The sequence below is a fragment of the Chrysemys picta genome, chromosome 10 (assembly GCF_011386835.1).
Source record: "Chrysemys picta bellii isolate R12L10 chromosome 10, ASM1138683v2, whole genome shotgun sequence".
Lineage (NCBI taxonomy): Eukaryota > Metazoa > Chordata > Testudines > Emydidae > Chrysemys > Chrysemys picta.
In genome coordinates this window covers 20,640,026-20,658,697 of record NC_088800.1, presented here as the reverse complement: position 1 = coordinate 20,658,697, position 18,672 = coordinate 20,640,026, and the positions used below count along the sequence as shown (strand labels likewise).

Here is an 18,672-nt window from a genome sequence, read left to right as displayed (position 1 = left end):
CCCTCCCGCCAAGGCCCCACCCTTGCTCCACCTCTTCCTTCCCCCGTTCCACCCCCTTACCCCAGTGCCTCCTGCCCACACCAAACAGCTATTTTTTCCCCATGGGTGCTCCAGCATCTGAGCACTCACGGAGTCAGTGGCTATGATTTTTACCACACAAGATACTCATTTGATTTCCTTGTGATTTAATATGTTTATCCAGGTTTAACACTCCTAATTCCCTATATTCTGACTATGAGGAAAAAGTGGAAGGATTGTAAATTAAGGATCTTCACTGGAGGAAAGATCAACCGGATCGAAGATGAGAAACTAGCGTAAATTTACCTATTTTCCCCCACTACTGTTTAAAATGTTTTGATTGCTTATGAATATTATTTGTATATAGTCTCCTCTACTAGTAACCTTAGCATTTCTGAGCAGGTCCAGCTTGCTTTATTTTGAACAGTAATAAAAGTATATTTCATATAGAGATGTCTAGCACTTGACAAGGGCCTTACGGGTCATTAATCTTAAATATAGATGATGACTAGCATAGGAAGATCACACCCCACATATTCTCTCACTAGTAGGCCATGTTCCCTCCTTAGAGAATGACACTCTTTAGTCTGTAATGGGAAAATCATTGTGTTCTATAGGGTCGACATGATTTTGACTAGTTAACAAGTGAAACTGCATATGAAGCCTCCTAGATGCACATGCTATAGACCAGTGGTTTTCAAACTTTTTTTCTGGCGATCCAATTGAAGAAAATTGTTGATGTCTGTGACCCAACAGAGCTGGGGATGAGGGGTTTAGGGTGTGGGAGGGGACTCAAGGCTGCAGGGGTGAGGGCTGCAGGGTGGGGCCAGGAATTAGGGGTTCAGGGTGTGGGAGAGGGCTCTGGGTTGGTGCAGGGGGTTAGGGTGCGGGAGGGGGGTCAGGGCTCTGGGTGCAGACTGTGGGGTGGGGCCAGGGATGAGAGGTTTGGGGTGCAGGAGGAGGCTCTGGGTTGTGGGGGGGCTCAGGGCTGGGGCAGGGGATTGGGATGTGGAGTTGGGGCGCAGGCTTACCTCCAGTGGCTCCCGTTCAGCAGTGCAGACGGGGTGCAGAGGCAGGCTTCCCGCCTGTCCTGTCACCACGGACCGTGTTGTGCCCTAGAAGTGGCCAGCAGCAGGTCCAGCTCCTAGGTGGAGGCGCGCAAGTGGCTCCGTGCAGCTCTTGCCCGTAGGCACCGCCCCCGCCCAGCCCGGCCAATGAGAGTGCAAAGCCGGTGCTCGGGGTGGTGGCTGTGCGCGGAGCCCCGTGCCCCCCCGCCTAGGAGCCGGACCTGCTGCTGGCCGTTTCCGGGGCGCAGTGCAGTGTCAGAACTGGTAGGGACTACTAGTTTTTACTAGTCGGCTGCCAGGGTCCCTGGGTGCTGAGCAAGGCAGTACTGGGTCGTAACCCGAAGTTTGAAAATCACTGCTATAGACAGACAGCCCACAAAAATTTGATTAGCAAGTGCAAACTTTTAAGAGCTGAAAACCAAGTCATTTAGTTTTAAAACTTTCTAGATCTCTGAGCTATACTCTGCTTTCCATCCATGTGCAAAACAAAGTTGCTAATGTAAGCTCATTATAATCATCATTTATATAACACCATTCTTTCCAAAGCAGCCAATTTGGAATGGAATTCAGTAACTGTTTAACACAATAGAGCATCATTAGGCAACTGGTTAGGACAGGAAGTGAAGAATAACTATCCAATTATCACTACAAGGGGAATTTAAGTAGGAAGGATATAATTGCATGAGTTGGAAATTAGCCATGACAAGGCTGCTCTGTGGTTTGGTTGCATTCTCTTATGAGGACTTGAACAGGTGACATTTCACAAGGGCATGGATGAAGTTCCATGGAATCGGGCTGTGAAACCTCTCTCCCCAGTGTGGCACTGAGCTCTGTAGATCCTACCAAGCTTCCCACACCTTGTAAAAAAGGCCACATACGTATCTGTGGAGGGTATTCCAGACATTGAGTTGGTATAAACCATGCAGAATGGCTCTGTAGTTTCTCCGCTGCCTGAAAGGAAGGATTCCTTCCCCCCACGGCCATCATGCAATGTCTGGCCTAGCTACTCAGACTAGCAATTGGCTTCTGGATTTTGACTTTGCACAGAAAACAATCAATTTCATTTAGAGCTGAAGCAAGATGTTTTGGCTTCATTATGGGTATGACAGAACTTAGTAGCTTTACTAACCAATGGGCAGATTCAGGTATTTTTATTGCCACCACTGTTTCTACAAATGCCAGAACAACAATGCTCAGGCTGATCAGTGTAATCTCTGTGGTCAATAAGGTCTTCACTGACTACCATTTTATCATTGACAAGTCACCTGACCTAGTCTGTGTGGATGACTGACACTGCAGACTCAACATGAGTTTACCTCATTCTCTATACCCATACCCAGGTAAGATTAACTTGGAGACAAATTGGTCATTCTATTCCTTTTGACCTTAAATACAGGGACATCATCATTTGAAACAAAATCCTTGGTTTATGCCCATTTAATCTGTGAATCCAGAGATGCAACTAACCTCAGCATCCTACTCATCTATCAAACACTAAAAGCTTTCCAAAGGAGCTGAAAGAGACATTGCCTGACATGGTGATAAAGTTTAAAAGATTTATCATCTGAGGAGACTTCAACATCAACACAGACAACACTTTTGATGCTATACCACAAACCAAACTCTCCACTTTAGCATTCTCACAGTTAATCTCTGCACCCACCTCCAGCAGCCAGCCATATCCTGGACTAGATGTAGACATAAGCTGCAAGAAATGCTCCTCCTCAATCCTGTTCAGATAACTTCCTCCTTCAAGTGGAAATAAAATCTCTCCTCTCAGGCAAGAAGAAATCACCACAATGATCTGCCCTAGGAAACTCTTGGATTCTGCCAAATTCCAAAAATTAGTTATAGAAAAGAAAGCAAGGAATCTAGAAAGTGAATCACTGCAACCACTCCCTGATTACTACTGTAGAAGTAGCCAATTTCGGAACTAAATGCAAAACCAATATCTGACTTGGCTAACCCTCAAACAGTGCACACAAATAAAACCTGTAAAATAATCAAGCTATTTCTCCTACAGGCTGGAAAGGAAGAAAGAGAGATATATACATTGTTTTTCTATTTTTAATTTTTTGGGAAGTGCTCAGATACTATAGTAGTGGGACCACATGAGTGCACAGATTGATAAAATTCCAAATACTACTTATCAAGCCTGTGGGCCAAATTCTCCTCTCCAATCAGTACAATTGTGCTGTATTTATTCAATGCACATAAATTCTGTTGATAACTCTGATGATAGAGGTCTGTACTGTTGACTGGAAGAAAGAATTCTCTCCTATATTTCTTTGTATATGACAGATCTTTCGGAATTTAATCTTTTAAAATATTTGATCAAAGAACCAATGTTTCCTCTAAAGTGTAAACATACTTCCCTTTGTCTGCTGCCTCTGCTTTCTGTATCTTTATGCAATTCCCACTGATCTTCCACTAAGTAACTTAGGGCTGGTCTACTCTACAAAATTAGGTCAGCTTAACTACATCGCTCCGGGCTGTGAAAAATTACATGTGAAATAATTAGTAGTAAAGCCAACCTAACCCCAGAATTCTTCCATCAACCCAGCTACCGCCTCTCGAAGAGGTTGATTTACTACAGTGACAGAAGAATCCTTTCCATCACTGTAGTAAATGTCTACCCTTCAGTGCTACAGCGGCACTGTAGCATTTCCAGTATAGCCAGACCCCTAGTTTATAGTTTATCTATAAAATTCTGTAATTGAAAACAGAAACACTAACTAAAGCATTTCAGATAAATTCACTTGTCATATAGTTAAAGTTAAAATACTAGACGATTGCTTTTGATGACTTAACTCATTTACGAGTACTCTTTGATCTGAGGTACTTAAAAATGCAGTGATGAAGTGTTCTCCCCTTTGTTTTCAGGATGACTTCACTTCTAAGCAAATTCAGAATAAAATATGCTGATATTAAGATCATTGGCAACATCAATATGAAACCCAACAAAGAGAGGTAAGAAACATTTCCAAAACCCATTATTTCACTGCAGTTCTTTATCTGGGAGTTGTTTCTTTTATACTGATTATAAAAAATTATCAAAGGATGAAAGCAAGAGCACTAAAAAAAAAGTCTTTTAAAAATAACAATACAAAGGTTGGTACTACAAACGGCCCTCCACTTTATGTTGTAATGATAAGATTTTATTTTACTACAAAGACTAATTAGAGTCCCACAGTTACGAGCCACTGAATTTAACAGGGATCATTTTATAATTGCTTTTCATATCCGTTTTTGTTTCCATGGCCTTGACTTCATCATGCTATTCATCAGATTTCACTGCAGCTCTTGAAGACTCATCTTCCCCTCAGACTTTCAGAGTCCCCTGGGTTTTACCTTGCTCAGGCATTCAGTAGCTTACCATCTTTCAGGCCAAACACACAAATGTCCATCCTTTCCCTAGAGAAGGACATTATCACTCTCTCCTATCACTCAAATATAATGAAGGCATAACACATATTTTTTTAAAAGCTAAGTACATTTATTCTCTAGATAAGTCAAGCGCGGACTGAAGAATGGGTAATATTCAAAAAATTCCATCTCTGAGTGCCTGGGCCAGAGATATTCTGAGAGCTATGCCAGCATTAAACAGTTTGCTGTCCCTGGCAAACTAGAAAACTACCGGCCCTCACATAGGGTTACCATATTTCAACACTGAAAAAAGAGGACACTCCATGGGGGCCCCGGCCCCGCCCCGGCCCCGCCCCTTCCCCACCCCCATTCCAACCCCTTCCCCAAAGTCCTTGCCCCAACTCTGCCCCCTCCTCTGAGCATCCCGCATTCCCCCTCCTCCCTCCCGCTCTGATCTTGGTTGGGGGTTGCTAAGTGCTTCCCTGCTCCCCACTCGCCCTGCAGCCCCTGCACCCCCCCCGCCCCTGCAGCCTCTGTGCCCCCTGCTCCCCACTCGCCCTGCAGCCTCTGCACCCCCCTTTGCCCTGCAGCCTCTGTGACCCCTGCTCCCCCTGCACTCCCCCGCCCCTGCAGCCTCTGTGACCCCTGCTCCCCACTCGCCCTGTAGCCGATGCAACCCCCCCACCCCTGCAGCCTCTGTGACCCCTACTCCCCACTTGCCCTGCAGCCCCTGCACCCCCCCACCCCTGCAGCCTCTATGCCCCCACCTGCCCTACTCCTTCTCGCCCTGCAGCCTCTGCGCCCCCCGCCTGCCCTGCTCCCCCTGCAGCCTCTGCCTGGCGGGGGCTTCGGATGCTCAGCGGCGACCAGGGTGGTGTGGGTCCCTGCAGCCCCGGCACACACCGCACTCCCTGCCCCGCACCGCAGCCTCCTTCCTGCCGCCGCCGCGCACATTCCCCGGCCTGTCTGTCCCCGCTGGAAACAGCTCCCGCGGCTCCGGGTTCCAAGCCGCGCGGGGTGACGGGGCCACAGGAAGGGTCCCCCAGTGGCCAGGGGGTCCCTGCCCGTGAGGGAAGCCCGAGCCGCTGGCTGGGCCCGGCCTCCCCATGGTCCTGCGGGCTCGGCTGAGGCGCACGGTCCGCCTGGCCTGCGGGGGCAGCAGCGGCCCCTCCGCCGCCTTCTGCGGCTGCATCCCCCCCTCTCCCGCAACCCGAGCTCGCTACAATGTAGCCGGGGCGGCTGGGCTGCGCTACGGACCCAGCGGGTCGTACTGGGGCCGGGCGGACCCTGGCTTATGCCTCTTTATTTTCCCGGACATGTTCGGCTTTTTGAAAATTCCCCCCGGACGGGGATTAGAGTACCAAAAAGCCGGACATGTCTGGGGAAATCCGGACGTATGGTAACCCTACCTCACAGCCACTTCACATTTTCTAGCCTTCTATTTTGCTGCCTTAGATGACCACCCTTCTGTTGCCTGCAGGGTAATAGAAATCCTGTATTTCAGAACCTGTTGTAGCTAATCCCCATTCAGCAGGTAAACGTGCCTCCTCTCTTCTAAAACAAACCACTACCTCTGGATTTCTGTTGAAACTTCCCCAAAGTGAGTAGACCCTGTAAGTCCTCCGTCTAAGTCAAACTAAGTCCCAACTTTCCCAAGATAAATCTCTCCTAAATAGAGCATTTCCTCACCTATAGTCAGAGAAGGATATACCTCCCCCATCAGAATCCAGTACAAAATCTCTCCCTTGTTCTTCAAGGTCCTCTGTGAAATTTCACAGTTTACTCGTACCTCCTTCTGCTCTCCAGCCTATTCTCCATGCTTCTCTGATACCATACTTCTTTCTTTCTGTTCCACATACCCATCATCTTGAACTTCAGGTATAACCATGGGCAAATCACTTAATCTCTCTGTTCCTCCATTTCTCTATTTGTAAAATGGTGATAACAATACTTATCTTGTTTCATTAGTGCTTATACAGTCACTGGATGGGAGATACTATAGAAATGAAGAGTATTATACTCTTATGGACATATAAAGTATTTACTATTTGATAACTATATTTCTGAAAAATCAGCAAAGCTATTTAAATTATTCATCCCCTTTCTGATTCCACAGTCAGTATTTTCTTCTTAATTATACCCAGAATGGTGAAGAGCATTATTATTTTCTTCTTTCCCATGTTAACTGAGTAATGATCTTCCAGAAGTACATTTGCAAAGGAATCAAACAGAAATACATTTGGCATTCACATGAGCAAATGCATTTGAAAGCTCAGCATTATTTATAACTTAGAATAAATGCATATCATGACTGGACACCTGCAATAGTGCCATATTTCTCCCTGAACCTGTGTGCATATCCCCTTGATTTTATTAAGAGATGTGCACATGGATTACAGGCAGGATTAAGCTCTGAAATTGCTGCTGAAAATGATAAAATTATCTATATAGATCGGCCTGCAAGAGCAGTAGTATCAAAATAACTCACATTTGTTTATGAATATATTTTTCCAACTCCCCTGCAAGATAGGAGATATTATTAACCCTATTTTACATATGGGAACTGAGGCACAGAGAAATTGAGGTATGTTCAAAGTCACACACAGGAAATCTATAGCAGAGTTGGGAACTGAACCCAGATCCCTCAGTCCCACTCCAGAGCCTTAGCCGTAAAACTTCTTTCCACCTGTCATTAGGGTAAACGTACACAGACTAGGGTAAACGTACACAGACTAGCTATTAATTTAATTAAAGCTGTATACTGATCATTCAGGTGACTTCTAACACTTCAAAACTCTGAAAAACGTTTATGCGTGTTCAGTGGTGGCATAATGTCCTGCATTCTTTATTAAACGTAGACCTTGTCTACACTAGAACTTACTTCGGTATAACTTACGTCACTCAGGGCTGTGAATAATCCACACCCCTGAGCAATGTAAGTTATACCAACCTAAGCAATGGTGTAGATAGGAGAGCTTCTCCTGTTGACATAGCTATAGCCTCTCGTGGGAGCTGGCATAATTAAGCCGAAGGGCGAGCTTGCTCCTGTCAGCTTAGAGCATCTTCACCAGAAGCGCTATGGCAGTGCAGCTGCATTGGAGCAGCTGCGCTGCTATAGTGCTTCTAGTGTAGATGCAGCCTTAGTAACTAATTCTTTCCAGTTTGGGCTTACAATGAAAACATTTCAGCATCTTAAATAGGCTATGTTACAAGGACACCAATGCTTGCTGTAAATTCATTGTAGAGATAGTGGGCCAAAAGTAGCTCTTGGTTATACCCATATAAACTCATTTTAGTAGGGTTGCACAGATGTATCTGAGGGCACAATTTGGCCCCAAATGTTTAAAGATGTTGCATGTCATTCAGCTGCAATTCTGCAGTCAGTAGGGACCTGCCTTACCTAAATCATCTGTGAAATAATGAGTTAGTACCCTGCTGGGAGGCCTCTTTCATAATTCTTGTTTCAGCTGGAAATTCTTTGAAGAGATGATTGAACCATATCGCCTCCATGAAAGCTGCAAAGATTTAACAACTGCTGAGAAATTAAAAAGAGAGACTCCATGGAAAATTACAGATGCAGAGCTGGAAGCATTCAAGGAGAAGGTAAATCTTTGCCTAACTTTATTATATATTGCTGGCTAGCTAGCTAAAGAAACTAGGGAACAAATCTGAAATATCAGCTAAGAATTTGATATATATGTTAACTATGTGTCAGCATTTGATTTTTTAAGAATTGGGTTTGTATTGTACATATCATAAGAAAAGTTATTTTTCCTTTGTACAAAGATCTGGAAAAGACTATCTAGAGTACTCAGTGTGGCTTTAAACGTTTACTTCTGCAGCTATACACTCATTCAGGGAAGGCCAAGAGCAGGATTGCTACATGAAGCAAAAGAATGGAGGTTTTTAGCTACGAGGGCAGGCTGAAGAGAGGAGGCCTATATATTTAGAGGAGAGGAAAGAACTTATTGAAGTATTTAGAGAAGGACCTAAGCTGGAACTTTAGATCTAAACACCCCTAAACTTGGGAAACTTTGTTATCCAAATCCAGACTTTGTGGCTTGGGCTCTTATTTATTAACATAAGACCAAAATGATTGAATAAAAACCTATTTGAACCAATAAGCAATATGAAACTGCAGGGCCACTCATAGAAATAAGAACAGCAACAACAAAGTTTAGGTTTACTGCATGAAGTGTTTTCCCCCCTCATCCTCAGGGGTTAATCAAAAGTTGAAATTCTCTGACCAAGATTAGAACCAGGATTAAAATCAGAGAGGAAAATAATAGTAGTTATTCAGATACAAGTGGCACTTTAAGGTATCATACATGGGATTAAATGCTTAACTAAATTATGGTGATTCTTATTCATTATACACGGGATTAAATTGAGGGCAAGATTTCAAATTGAGATGGAATATTCCTTAAAAGCAGATTGATATGAACCATAGTTTATTTATTTTTCCTTTCTCTAGAGAATTGGACAGGTGTATTAGGATGAGGAGGATATATCAAACTCCTTGAAGGTGAAATTCACACCTGTACAGATGTCCCAACTTAAAACCTATTAGGAGTTAGGCACCAATTGACATTAGTCTTCCCTGTTCTTTTCTTCTCTATTATGTGTGTTGTGTTTTGGAAGCCTTTGGAAACTCAGTCTGACTTTGATATAATCCTGGTTGAACCTAAGTATAGCATTCATGAATGCAAGTGGTTATAATCCATAAAAATACATGAAACAACTATAATATTTTTACTTTTTATATATTATGATCAGTGCCCTAGAAAGTTTTAGTAAAATGAATAACCTCCACTAGGTTGCAAGGTGGCTTATTTATTTATATAATAATTTTTCACACAATGCACAGTCAACCTGTGGAACTCCTTGCCAGAGGATGTTCTGAAGGCCAAGATTATAACAGGGTTCAAAAAAGAACTAGATAAGTTCATCAAGGATAGGTCCAGCAATGGCTATTAGCCAGGATGGGCAGGGATGGTGTCCCTAGCCTCTGTTTGCCCGAAGTTGGGAATGGGCAACAAGGAATGGATCTGTTCTGTTCATTCCCTCTGGGGCACTTAGCATTGGCTACTGTCGGAAGACAGGATACTGGGCTAGATGGATTTTTGGTCTGACCCAGTATGGCCGTTCTTAAGTTCTTATATGTTCTTATTTTTATACCCATTAAGATGGCACCTGACAAATTAAATGTAGAAACAAATTAAACTGCAACTACAGACAGCAGTTTCCCCAAACAGCCATAATAAGTAATCTACTGCCATAATCCAAAATCAAAGAAATATATGACAGCCATAATCCATAGTCAAATATTTGACCAAAATAACCCGTGGCTTCTCAAGCTCTGGTATGTTACCACTGTGACATACAAGGATACAATCCAGACTAATGAGCACCTGTGTCTCCCCTGCCCTGCAACCCTGGATGCCTTGCTGAAGGAGTTCCCACCTGGGCTGCTCACAAACAGCCTGCCAGCATGCAAGCCACACCCTGAGTGTCTGTGTGCAACTGCAGCCTGTCATCCACAGTTGGGTTACTCTCTGACTCTCCCCAGCCTTGGTTATACTGCAGGGTGACTCCAACACCCCCCCAGTCTTAGATTCCCCCCATATGTCCTATATTGTCCAGCCGCCTCCTGGAGAATACAAGTTATATTAAGTCTGTTATTTCTTTAATAGAAATAATATGCACACAACTTGCCACCCCAATGGAGTTTCCCAGATACTTCAATTTAAACACAATGGATTAGATAAAACAATAAAATAAGTTCATTAACTACAAAGAGATACATTTTAAGTGAATGCAAGTAATGAGGCATAAACATCAGAACTGGTTACAAGAGAAATAAAGATAAAACACTACTGGTGCCTAATTTAACAAACTATTTTAAATTCAAAGCAAAATTTTCTCACCACATGCTTTCAGCAGTTGTACTGACCAAGCATCTTAAATCAGGATCCCTTCTCTCAGAGTCCACCAAAGGCTTCCTCTGTTGCTTCAGGTGCAGTGAATGTGATGGGCAGGGAGAGAGAGAGGTGTCCCTTGGGGCATTTGTCCCTCCTATTTATAGTTTCAGTCCCCTTCTTGAAAAACATTTCCAGCTGGGTAACAGTGACAAAAAGTCTATGTGGAAGGATGTTCCCTGCTTTTTCCTCATTTGATTGAGCTTCTTTTGTTTCCCTTCCTGCTTGATGACTCTATTTACTGCTTAAATGCAAATTAAGCAGAGCACCCATTCCTTTGTTTAAGATAGACCTGTTTGCCAACCTCAGTTTGGAACATGTGTTGATAACACCATACAGTGGAATCTTATAATTTCACATGCAATGTTGCCACACATATTTTATCAGGATGATACTGATCAGCAAATGATGAGTTTTTGAAAGATACCTTAGAAGGCATACTTTGTACAAAGATTATTACAATAGTGTGTGAATACAGGGGGTACATTCTGTCTCAAACACAGAGTAATTTCCACACCCAGGAAACTGTATTGTCTAATGGAATCTGATTTTTCCCCCCAGAGTTACCGTCAGGTCCGTTTGAATGAACTCTTACAGGAACACTCTAGGGCTGCTAATCTCATTGTCCTGTAAGTTGCACAATTTTAACTCAGAAAATGAGTAAGTTAACCTGTGTATAGGCTTTTTTTTTTTTTTTTTTTGGATACAAGCAACAGAAAGATGTTGTTAATTCACTCAGAGTGAAATTCACTTCTGTCCAGAGGTCCAGCACAAGGGCTATGTATCATTTAAGTCCCTTTTAAGCTTATTTTGAGGACTTTTGTGGGACTTAAGCAGCGCACAAGCCTCATGCTGGTTCTCCAGACAAAGCTGAAGCTCACTCTTAGTTAACAGTTCTTTGCATCTTAAAATGAGGTTCTACTCTGAAAAAGAATTATATGAAAATGGCATCTTCCTACCCAACAAATTTACTCTCTGCATATGCATAGTTGTATCTGCTTACTATCGTGGCAAAAATAATTCTTCTTACTATTGTTAACATTGCGAAGTCAACTGATATCAGAGAGAGAGAATTCTTCTTTTGGTTTATGCATCATAACCAGAATTGTTAGCTAGGTTCAAATTGCAGGACCAATCTGTTTTTCCCAGGGAAAACCCAGTGAGGACAATGGAATTTACTCCTGAGGGCATTCTGCTCCTAAAAATTAAAAATTCTGAGCACAATATTTTAAAATTCTGCAAATTTTATTTGCCAAATAAATATGGAGGCTCCAGAATGGCATTGGGGAGCACTGGCCACTGGCTGCTCAGAGGTGGGAAATCACTGTGCAGCTCCCCCACCCCAGACACGGACTCAGTGGTGAGGCTGCACCCAACCCTGACACAGAGCAAGGACTGGGCCTGCCCCAGAAACACCCCTCCTCCATGCCAGGTGTACCAGGCGTGGGCAGGGAGGCTCAGCAAGGCAGGATCCAAGTGTGGAGGGGCTTAGTGTGGGGGGATTCAGGTGTGGGTTGAGAGGGTTCTGTGTGGGGCAATCTGGGTGTGGGCAGCTCACTGGGGGATCTGGGTGGGGGGGATCTGGGTGCACATGGGGCTTCTTGTGGGGTTCTGGGTGCAATGATAATGGGACTCTGCAGAGAGGTCCAGGTGAAGGTGGTTGGAGCTCAGTAGGGGGGGTCTGGATGTGGGAGGGGGGGTAGAACTTGGCAGGGGTCTGGGTGTGGAGGGCACGGTGGGGGGGTCCAGATGCTGGGGAATGGGACTCAGTGGGGTGGGGATCCAGGTGCGGCTGATTGGGGCTCAGTGGGGTGGGGATCTGGGTGCGGGTGGCTTGTCGGGGTGGTCCAGGTGCAAGGGGAGTGGGGCTCATCATGGGGGGTTCTGAGTGCGGGGGGGAGGTGAGGATCGGCGAGAGGGTCTGGGTATGAGGGGGTTCTGGATGTACAGGGGTTGGGTGGATGGGGGAGCAGCTCCCTGTACAGGGATCCTTCCCCTGCAGCTGAAGAGTGATGGGTACAGGAGGCAGGAGTGGCGGGAGAGTTTGCAGAGCTTCCTGCAGCTAGGGGAGAAATCTTGGGGTGGGTCTGACCCAGCCCCAGATGCTGTGCAAGGGAAGAGGAAGTCCTGTCCTCTCCAGCCCAGCCAGGACTAGCAGCTGATCCCGGTGCAGGATAGGGAGCCAGGTCTTCCCCAGTCCCGCCCCCTGCACCACAGTGATTTACCTTTCTGCCGCTCTTGTGGCTTCCCCGTCAGAAGGTCATATTTCTGCGGGGAAGCAAAGAAATCTGCAGGGGACATAAATTTTGCACGTGTGCACTGGCACAGAATTCCCCCAGAGAAGGAATTGCCAAGGTTTTACTTGGGGTATAATTTGGATTGAAGAATCTTTAGGTGAGGATCTAAGAATCAGAAATATGTACTTTTAGGGTCCAGATTGATGATTGTGCAGGCATGGCAATTAGAAAAAATGCTTACTTGTGAACTTGACAAATAGAATAACCAATACACATGGAACCACGAAGCTATTTTTAAGGGAGCCACTTTTTAGAGCAGAACCACACTTTAAGTGCTTGAATAAGCTTCAGTTACTGTTTTGTTTTGATAAGCCTCTGTGAGTCTGCTACTAAAACAATCTCCTGGAGGCACAAACTGCATTTGCAGTATACAGGTATATGGAAAATTACTCTGTACTGTAACAACCCAGATCTCTCAGGAATAAACTATCATAAAATAATTTAGAGCAGACCTTGATTGATACAAAGCAGATGGAATGTATGACTTATCAGTTTTATATTTTTTCTCCTCTGATTCTTATCAAGCTAGACATATAACTAATTTGTGATTTCTATTACCCCAATCCTGCAAACACTTAACTTTATATGCTTAACTTTACTATCATGAGCATTGATTTCATTGGGATTACACACATTAGTAAAACTAAATACATATGTAAGTGATTCAGGATCAGGGCCTAAGAGAAACCCCATATATTATAAGATTAACATTTTGAATGTTCATGCTTAGGCTGTATGGTTGTTTTAAGTAGATTGGTTATAGTTTTCTACTCAAGACAGTATTTATTGAAAAGCATATTATCAGGGTTACCCTATATTTATAAAATTAATGTTACTCCTCTTTTTACTTCAACAGGAGCTTGCCAGTGGCAAGAAAAGGAGTAGTGTCTGATCATCTGTATATGGCTTGGTTAGAAATTCTCTCAAAGAACCTGCCTCCAATCTTACTGGTCAGGGGCAACCACAAAAATGTACTAACTTTTTACTCCTAGAAAAATATAAATACCTAGAATACAGTATGTTTGATTTCAACACAGGTATTTTTAAAGATGAAGCCATACTAAAGAGACACTATTGAATAGTTTAGACACAGAATTTTACTTATTGATGGAGAATGTGCTCCAAATCATAAATATCCTGTTTTAAAAAAACAACTATGTGCCACATATCTGTCACCAAAAATTTGAAAAGCTACTATTTATATAGAATCTAAAATGATTTGGGCTTTGTTACTGAAGAGACAATTAACAGGAGGGGCAGAAATTATTTAAACAAACACTACTTTCAGAACTGTGCTGACATCGCTGCTGATTCCTATACATGAAGAATGACAATAACATCAACCCATATTGACAATATCTCTGACGTTTCACTGCATTTGACTAAAAATGATAATTTAATGTAATATAGATATATACCTTAAAATAGTCTGTTTAAGCTGCCTTTCCCAATTATATCATTTCTCAAATTACTGACTATATAAAAATGTACTACGTCCAACACATATGCTGTCTCTTTGAATGTATGCATCTATCTTAGACACCTACCAAATATATTTGCCAGTTACTCATAAGACATTATTTGCAAACAGTTTCTAACCAACTAACTGCCAAACAGAAAAGTTAGATTTATGGAAAATTAGTTTCTAAATTATAATAGCTGATCATGAATTTTAAAACTATTGCATGGAACCAAATTAAATGTATAATTGCAATAATCATATATGGTTATGAAATAGATTTCAAAGTGAAGTTAATGAAATACTGAAGTAACATTCTGTTAAGATTTGTTATGAACATTGTGGTTTTCCCAAATGTATACTCTCATATGATTTAGAGGATCACATTTTATACTGATTTGGTAAATTGCAAAAGAACTTATAATAAAATAAACATAACATTTACTCTTTAGTTGAATGTCTTAATTTTCCTGCTCAAAAGAGATTATTCCTTTAATTGCTAGGCTTTCTAAAGAACATCTGTTAAACATTTTAACCTGAAATAAATAATTGAAGTCCACTAAACTATCTGTGTGTCATGTTCTTTTTATAGTATATTCTGGAATATTACAGTACTATATGATCTCATGCATTATCATAAAAAATAAGCTATTTTATTTCCATTAGAGAGAGAATATATGTATAATTAATATTTAAACTACAAATTGCTAAAAGGTATAGTTAAACAAATGACCCCAAACCCCTTATCACACATCCTTGCACTGTGTCTTTTCATTGTAAAGAAAAGGAGCTACCTGCCCCTGTCCTACACTCAAACACTTAGCCTACTCTGCTGACAGAATACCACACTTGTGAAATTTAACAATCACTTCCCACTTTAAAGCAGCGCATGAGTATGGGCATATTGAGGCATCACTCAAAGAGGGCAGAGTTAAGGTTACATGGACATACACCTTAGCTCTGTAGTTCCTCATTTTCTAAAGTCTGAGTTTTCTGAACTTGACATTCTGAAAGGGCACAAGCTACTGCTGGGCAACCTTAAGTCTGCATTAATGAAGGTATTACCATTTAATTTCCTTGTTTTTTAAACAGAAAAGGAAATGTTTGTTCGTAGGAGTTAGTGCTCATTTAGACATTTATAATTCTCACCTTGGTTTGCAGCTGATATGCTACTGTGGTTAGGTAATAATCAAAAGACCTAGCTTTTATATAGTGCTTTTCATCAGTAGATCTCAAAGAATGTTACAGATGGGAAACTGAGGCATAGCAAGTCACCCAAGGTCACCCAGCAAGCCAGAGGCAGAGGTAAGAATAGTTCCAGACCAGAGGTGTTCGGGCCGGGGCCAGGCCGGCGCCCCGGGGACCGAGCCAGGGCCGGGGGTGCTCGGCCGGAACTGGGGCCGCTGTCCCGGGGCCCGTGCTGGGCTGGAGCCGGAGCCAGAGCTGCCGGGGCCGCTCGGCCAGGGCCGGACTGGGCTGCGCTGTACCGCGCCTCCCAGGAGCCCTCCTCACACCCCCCTTACCTGTTGCTGCCGCCGCCTGCCCCTTTTCAGACTTCCCGCAAACATCTGATTCGCGGGAAGCAGGGGAGGGGGAGGAACAGGGGGCGGAGCATTCAGGGGAGGAAAGGAGGGGGAAGTGAGCTGGGGGCGGAGTGGACAGCTGCGGAGCCCTCTTAGGCGCGGGGCCCAATTCAGCCGAATCGGCTGAATCGGCTTAAAGCCGGCCCTGCTCCCAACATTTTCAGCTCGCCTTCCCCTTCCCATTAAGCCATTAGTGGCCACTGTAGCAGCCATTAACATGTAAGATGTTGCTCCTTGCTGTTTCCTACCTTCTGCTGCTGTGTACACAACACAGCCAGCAGCTTACTGGAGGGCTACACACACGTTATCTTGGTTATGTAGCCTGAGTGGCACCCTGAGCTGGACCCCTCACTCCCAATACTCACCTGCAGCTGCAACTCCTGCCCCTGCTTCAACCAGGCTTCCTCACCCATGCCCCAGGCTCACCCAGTTCACCCCTTTTAAACCAGGCCCCTGACCCACACACACTATGGCCAGTCCTGCCCCCTCACCTCCTTGGGGTGTTTGTACTTTAACTATTGGTTTTTTGGACTGCAGATGTTTAAATTTGCATTACCTTCAGCCCTCCCCCAGATCCCAGCTCACATGGAGAGAGGCTCAGACACCCCAGAAGGAGCCACGTCCCCCAGATTACAGGACACACAATGGTCAGGGAAAAGAGATCTGTGTAAACTCAAAAGCATGCCTCTCTCACCAACAGAAGTTGGTCCAATGAAAGATATTACCTCACCCATCTGGTATCTATAGTAACTTTACCTAATTACAAATGACACTTGAAAAGACAAGTATGCAAGCATTTTAATTGTGGGGGAATTATGCGCCCCAAAATTAAAAATTCTGAGCACAATATTTTAAAATTCTGCAAAATTCTGCACATTTTAGTTGTCAAAGTAATACAATATAATCATACCAGTTTCAATTATTTTGGTAATGTATTTCAAAATATCTGTCAGTGGGTATGTCTGTAGTAATACAGACAACAAAAGAAGATTCAGGAAATGTTTTTTGACAAATAGGTTCCTTACTAGGCATATTAATTCAGAACTCTGAATAATAATTCATTTAAATTACAATACAGAAATGTATTTCCTGCACCCCTCAGAAGCACTGCAAGGGCTTGGGGGAGTCAGGGGTAATGGAGGAGTTGAGGGTGAGGGAAGTAATTGCTGGGAAGGAGCTTGGGAGTGAACCTGGAGGATTGGTGGGTGTGAGTGGTAGAAGTATGGAACAGTTGTTTTTCTTGGGGGGGCGGGGGAAGAGGCATTGTTAGGGAGTTGGGGAACCTTCATGCACACTCTGGCTGATCCCTAGCCTCTCCCATTTAGTCAGGCACATTTGCCCAGGCCCCCCATGTGTCCCTGTAATCCCATTCAGCCACCCCTCCTCCCCCATCCCCATGCACCCTGACTCCCATTTAGCCCATACTAATCTGTCCCCCAAACTAGCCCTTCTGAACCCATCTATGTGACCCATGAGCAGCCCCTTGTGCCCCCCCCCCCATCCTGTGCCTCTCACCTGGCCCCGCAGGCAAGGCACTATGAGGAACACAGCTTCTCCAGAAACAACAAGGAGTCTGGTGGCACCTTAAAGACTAACCAGACTCCTTGTTGTTTTTGTAGATACAGACTAACACGGCTACCCCCTGATACTTAGCTTCTCCAGGGCTGACTGCCTTCTGTTCTGGCACCACAGCAGCCCATGGTGGGCAAAAGGCGTAACTGCAGCACCTCTCTGGCAGTGTGCAGTGGCACAGAATTCCAGGAGTAGCATTTCCTCTTTTCCCTCATGGTATGAAAGGGAGGACTAGAAAATGCCTAATTAGACAAAGATTTAGTTTCACCACTTGCTATTTATTTTATAACTTGAGAGTCCATAAGCTGGAAAGAGTATGCACACTTCTACAACAAGTATCAGGGGGTAGCCGTGTTAGTCTGTATCTACAAAAACAACAAGGAGTCTGGTGGCACCTTAAAGACTAACAGATTTATTTGGGCATAAGCTTTCGTGAGTAAAAAATGCATCCGAAGAAGTGAGGTTTTTACTCACGAAAGCTTATGCCCAAATAAATCTGTTAGTCTTTAAGGTGCCACCAGACTCCTTGTTACTTCTACAACATTCATTCTCTCTCTTTTTATTTACCCCTTTTCCTTATGCTCTTTTCACTTTCACGTGATTTTAAGATTTCACATGAATCATAGGGTTTGAAAGGACTGCAAGGTCATCTAGTCTAACTCCCTGCCAAAATGCAGGATTTGTTGTTCTAAATCATTCCAGACAGATGCTAGCCTTCTTTTGAAAATCTCCACAACCTTCCTAGGTAGTCTGTTCCATTGTCCTATTGTTCTTACAGTTAGGAAGTCTTTCCTGCTATCTTTTTATCTCTTTTTGGTGGCTCCTTGATGAAGAAGAATTCAAAATGGGGACAGACTATTTATAAAATAGTCCATTGCTGTGTTAATTAGAGGGTATTATACAGGTCTGTTTGTGAAAGCAATCAATTGGGGTTAGCTACAGAAAACCTAGACTGCTAATCTTCTAAATAGATTTAATTTACCTTTTTCCTCAGTATACATACCTTTGTAACAAAATTAATATAAATCTAAAGTATTGTATTTTAACATTTTCAGTGTAGTGGGCTATAATATTCACCACTCCTCCTCATGTAAAACAGCGCAACAATTGTGAAACAGAAAGTATCTAATACCAGTAACAAACAAACCTCAAAACAAGCATATACAAAAATCTATTTTCCATGACTGGGTTAAAGCGAATAGCAATGGTTCTGCCACCAACGGCTGCATTTAAAAAATGCAACACACAGTCCCATTTATATCTTTTGATTTTTACTGAAATATCTTTAATCAAAGCCGTAAGTGGAAGCTTTGTTAGACAAAAATTTAGAAG

At 43.3% G+C, this 18,672-nt stretch overlaps 1 protein-coding gene and 1 long non-coding RNA gene across 11 annotated transcripts in view; one reads left to right on the top strand and one right to left on the bottom strand.

Annotated features, from left to right (window-relative positions):
• SLC12A1 (solute carrier family 12 member 1) overlaps nt 1-14,749 on the top strand; it is a 66,926-nt gene extending 52,177 nt beyond the window's left edge. For all 9 annotated transcript variants that reach the window (XM_065558168.1, XM_065558172.1, XM_024101238.3 and 6 more), the window contains 5 exons: nt 203-314; nt 3,969-4,055; nt 7,919-8,054; nt 10,991-11,058; nt 13,583-14,749. In XM_065558168.1, the coding sequence (XP_065414240.1) occupies nt 203-314; nt 3,969-4,055; nt 7,919-8,054; nt 10,991-11,058; nt 13,583-13,718 (539 nt within the window). In that variant the 3' untranslated portion in view covers nt 13,719-14,749. The remainder of the gene's footprint in view (nt 1-202; nt 315-3,968; nt 4,056-7,918; nt 8,055-10,990; nt 11,059-13,582) is intronic.
• The window catches only part of LOC122172332 (uncharacterized), a 45,153-nt gene that overhangs the window by 22,738 nt on the left and 3,743 nt on the right, over nt 1-18,672 (bottom strand). The window lies entirely within an intron of this gene.